The 3,759-nt window shown below is 43.4% G+C and overlaps 1 protein-coding gene across 1 annotated transcript; it reads left to right on the top strand.

Annotated features, from left to right (window-relative positions):
- The first annotated feature begins 300 nt into the window (after nt 1-300).
- cited4b (Cbp/p300-interacting transactivator, with Glu/Asp-rich carboxy-terminal domain, 4b) lies at nt 301-3,759 on the top strand. The gene is made up of 2 exons (XM_053495509.1): nt 301-488; nt 1,321-3,759. Exon 2 carries the CDS (start codon nt 1,334-1,336, stop codon nt 2,033-2,035), a length of 702 nt encoding a protein of 233 aa, XP_053351484.1. The 5' UTR covers nt 301-488; nt 1,321-1,333; the 3' UTR covers nt 2,036-3,759.

Below are 3,759 nucleotides of genomic sequence, written 5' to 3'. Positions count from 1 at the left end.
ATTTTTATATATTCATTTATAGTGAATATAATATTCATTTTAAGTGCGTTAGATTCCACTATTTTATCATTACTACAGAACAGTTCAGGAAACGTTGGTATACTTAAAAGTATTTTAGTGCACATCTTCCCATCAAAGTACTAAAAACACCACCAGTACAATGTCAGTACTAAACCAGGCGCTTTCTCATGAGAAACACTGAAACGCTCTTTGCACAATAACACTGCAGCACGGCCAATGGGAACAAAGGACACCGAGAGGACCCGCCCCTTTTGCTTCAGCCTGCCTCCGAGCTGCTCACGCGCATATAATTCCCGAGCTGACCCACTAAACACATTCACACACACTCGCTCGTTGCTTTTCCGTGCGGAATGTTAGGAAGCTGAACCTTTTCGGAATATAAACGCTAATTGAAGGGAGCCTGACTACGCTTTTCTGACGCTGGGCTTGCTTGCTGTTCTGCTGGGGAATTAGCGCAGTGTTTGAAGGTAAGCGCGTCTCTGCTGGCTGTGGAACGCGGAGCTGAGTCGGTGCACGAGCACGCAGCTCTATTGTTCGCTCCACTGCTCACTTTTTTCAGTACACACTACAGGCTCGCATTCGCGGGGTTTTGTTTTTACCTTTATATGCCTGCATGATATTACTACTGAGTTAGGATAATTTCGTGCGATTATGTACATCTCAGAGACGTTTATGTTTTCACATCAAGTCAGATAACTGCTTTCTTTTGTTGCCTCGTTGCCTCGTTGCTTCTGTATCCTCAATGTACCAGCCAGGCTGCTTTTATAGAGAGGGGTGTTACTGTATAAATCAGTCCACGTGTAAGTGGTTTGGCTTTGCATCACTGATATTTTAAGGGGTTGTATTTGAGAGGCAGCCATGGGCAGCCAGCTGGAAAAGGGGGGGGGCAGAGAGAGAGAGAGAGAGAGACACCTTGGTTATTCTGCAGTGGGAAAGGTGCACACAGTGAGGAGCCATCTAGCAGATCTGTGCGTTCTTACAATCCAGTGTCTCAGAGGATTACGTTTGGTTAACCGATGCTCTGACAATGAATACTTGGCTTATCCGTTTGTAGTCTCTAGTTTTGTATTGTCCTTGTACAAACCTGGTTTGTTGGTTATGATTAAGTCTCAGTGCACCAATGAAAACGCACTGTAGTATGTGCTTTGTTTGTTTTGACTGTTTTAAAGCCCTTGTTTTGCCATGTACAAACCTTTTTAGTAAGTGCTGTTGACTCAACTGTTTTTTTTATTATTATTATTATTAAAAGTCTTGCTGTTGAAAGTATTTCACTTTTAAAACCTAATGTTTTGTTTTAAGGAGGGGAGAAGCCATGGCAGAACACATGATGATGCCCATGAGCCACAGCCAGGTGAATGGAAACCTGAATGGCTACCGAATGGGCATAAACGGCCAGCAACATGCCCCCCAGCCTGGCTTAAGAGCCATGCCCAATGGACAGATGATGCATTATGGGCCCCAGGGTGCCATGCAGCGGCCCAACATGGTAATGAATGGGCAGATGAATGGAGGAGCGATGGGTCATCACCAAATGCAGTCAGCCAACATGATGTACAACAACCAGGGTCAGCAGCACCAGCAGCATCCACAGCATCATATGCACCAGCAGCACCATCAAGGCCAACAACAACAACAACAGCAGCAGCAGCAGCAGCAGTACATGTCTGGAGGCCTTAACTCCCAGCAACTCATGGCCAGCATGCATCTGCAGAAACTGAACAACCAGTACCACACGCACCCGCTCGGTGCCATGAATGGGCATCATGTGCCGAACGGAGCTCAGTTTCGCATGGGTCCGGCTCAGCTGGCCAACGTGCAGCACATGGGTGGTCCAGCACTGGGCCTCAGCTGCATGGATGCTGACCTGATTGACGAAGAGGTTCTCACAGCGTTAGTCATGGAGCTGGGACTGGATAGAGTGCAGGAGCTGCCAGAACTGTTTCTGGGACAGAACGAGTTTGATTTTTTACCAGACTTTGTCAGCAAACAGCAGCCCAGCACAGTCAGCTGCTGAGGCTTATACAATGAGACACTGAAAGGGTGAACAATGCAGTAAAAGGTGATAATTACCCTGTTCGTAGTCTTGAAGAGAACTGTCTCTGCAAAGTAGAAAAGAGCAGGCAGATGTTTCTCTGGTTCACTACCGGAAAGAGTGGTGGAGCTTCAGCCAGAGCTGTGTCCCTGTTGGGATTGGGTAGTAAATAATACTCCCACCTTTCCAGACATGAATGTAACAACATTGCAGAACTATGAGCCCGGTGCAATGTAAAGCACTCTTAGTTCTCATAGCTGGTTCGCATTCACATGTAACTTATTTATGTTCACTCAGTACCAACATATTGCAAAGCTTAGAGGAAGTACTGTGCAGGATGTTGTGTTGCAGTTTTGGTTGGGGGAATGAGGGGTTGGGGATCTAAAACGTGTAACTCGAGGCTCTATAGTCTTATGGTTTGGTGTTGAACTGGGAGATTTCCATTTATAATGAACTGGTCAAATACAGTATTAATCAGCTATGTATGTGCTCCCATTACATGTACCAAGCAAACACATCTAGATATTTTCCAGTATCTACTGTGGATTTTGCCATTATAAATGTAGATCTGCCTTAAATCACATTTTAAAAAATTTATTTCTTTAATTAAGCTTTGAGGTTAAGAGGGGTTAAATTAAACATTTGGCTTTGCTCCTTTTTTTTTTTTTTAATAAAGATGGCCAAGTTTTATCTCTGGCCTAATTTTATGTTCTTCTCTGAATTTCTTGGAATAACAGAGAATGCTGCTGAAATCAATAAATAGGCCATAAGTTGCTGTCTTGCATCCTTTGTGGTAGAGGCTTTAACAGTGATCCTTTTTTTTTTTTTAAGTCCAGGCATGATTTCAAGAGTGATGCATCTTTAAAAACAGACACAAGCCATATTGTCTCTTTATTCTGCTTCTACTTGACACCAAATGGTAGCCACTAGTGTGCACAGGCCTTCTTGCATTCTAGCCATATTTTAAAACCATGTTTGTTCTGCCCACCTCTTTTGTTGTGTTGATCAAACATGATTTGTTGGGTGTATGTCTTGACTTTGTGACCCATAGCCAAGCTGATTACCACATAATGTGTTTTCATTTTTTTTGAACAAACAGTGTACATGTGTTTTGTAGGGGGTGGGGTGGTCAGTGAGAACAGTCTAGGTTAATCTGTGCTTACCTTGACTACCCAGACTCTTCATGCCTCCAGATTTTGCATCTGAGAACACAGAGCATGGGCTCCATTTATGGCCATGTCCTGCTGGACCTTTTGGAGGGGGTTGTAATGGCAATCCTGCTTCTCAAACTAGGTGAAGGAACAGCAGGGCAGAGGTTATGTAGATGTCTATATTGAACATGTTTTTTCTCAAAGGAGAACATGCAGGCAAGTTAAGGATGGCTTAATGGAAGACTTTCACTTAACGGATTTAGCACCCTAGAGCTTGTTTATTCTGTCCAGGTCAGCCAATTTGTGTCATGCTCGAGGGGTGAACTATAATGCTGTCACACTGTAAACTTACACTAGTCTTTCTATGTATAATTGACTTTTCCTGGCTTGACATTTTATTTTCGGAACAGCAATTGGAAGCTAATCTGACCGTCGCTCATGGCTGCCTAGATATCAGGGTGGATACAACTGGTCCTCTGCCTTTTCTCTTGCTTTTGTCTGAAGAAAATGTATTTATTTTAAGCAATAATAAACTATTTTATTTATGGAACAAAA

The sequence above is a fragment of the Clarias gariepinus genome, chromosome 4 (genome assembly GCF_024256425.1).
Source record: "Clarias gariepinus isolate MV-2021 ecotype Netherlands chromosome 4, CGAR_prim_01v2, whole genome shotgun sequence".
NCBI classification, from domain to species: domain Eukaryota; kingdom Metazoa; phylum Chordata; class Actinopteri; order Siluriformes; family Clariidae; genus Clarias; species Clarias gariepinus.
This window is presented reverse-complemented; position numbering and strand designations above follow the sequence as displayed.

Bases quoted from the DNA above. Each gene is read 5' to 3' on its own strand.
- cited4b (XM_053495509.1), top strand. From the start codon at position 1,334: ATGGCAGAACACATGATGATGCCCATGAGCCACAGCCAGGTGAATGGA.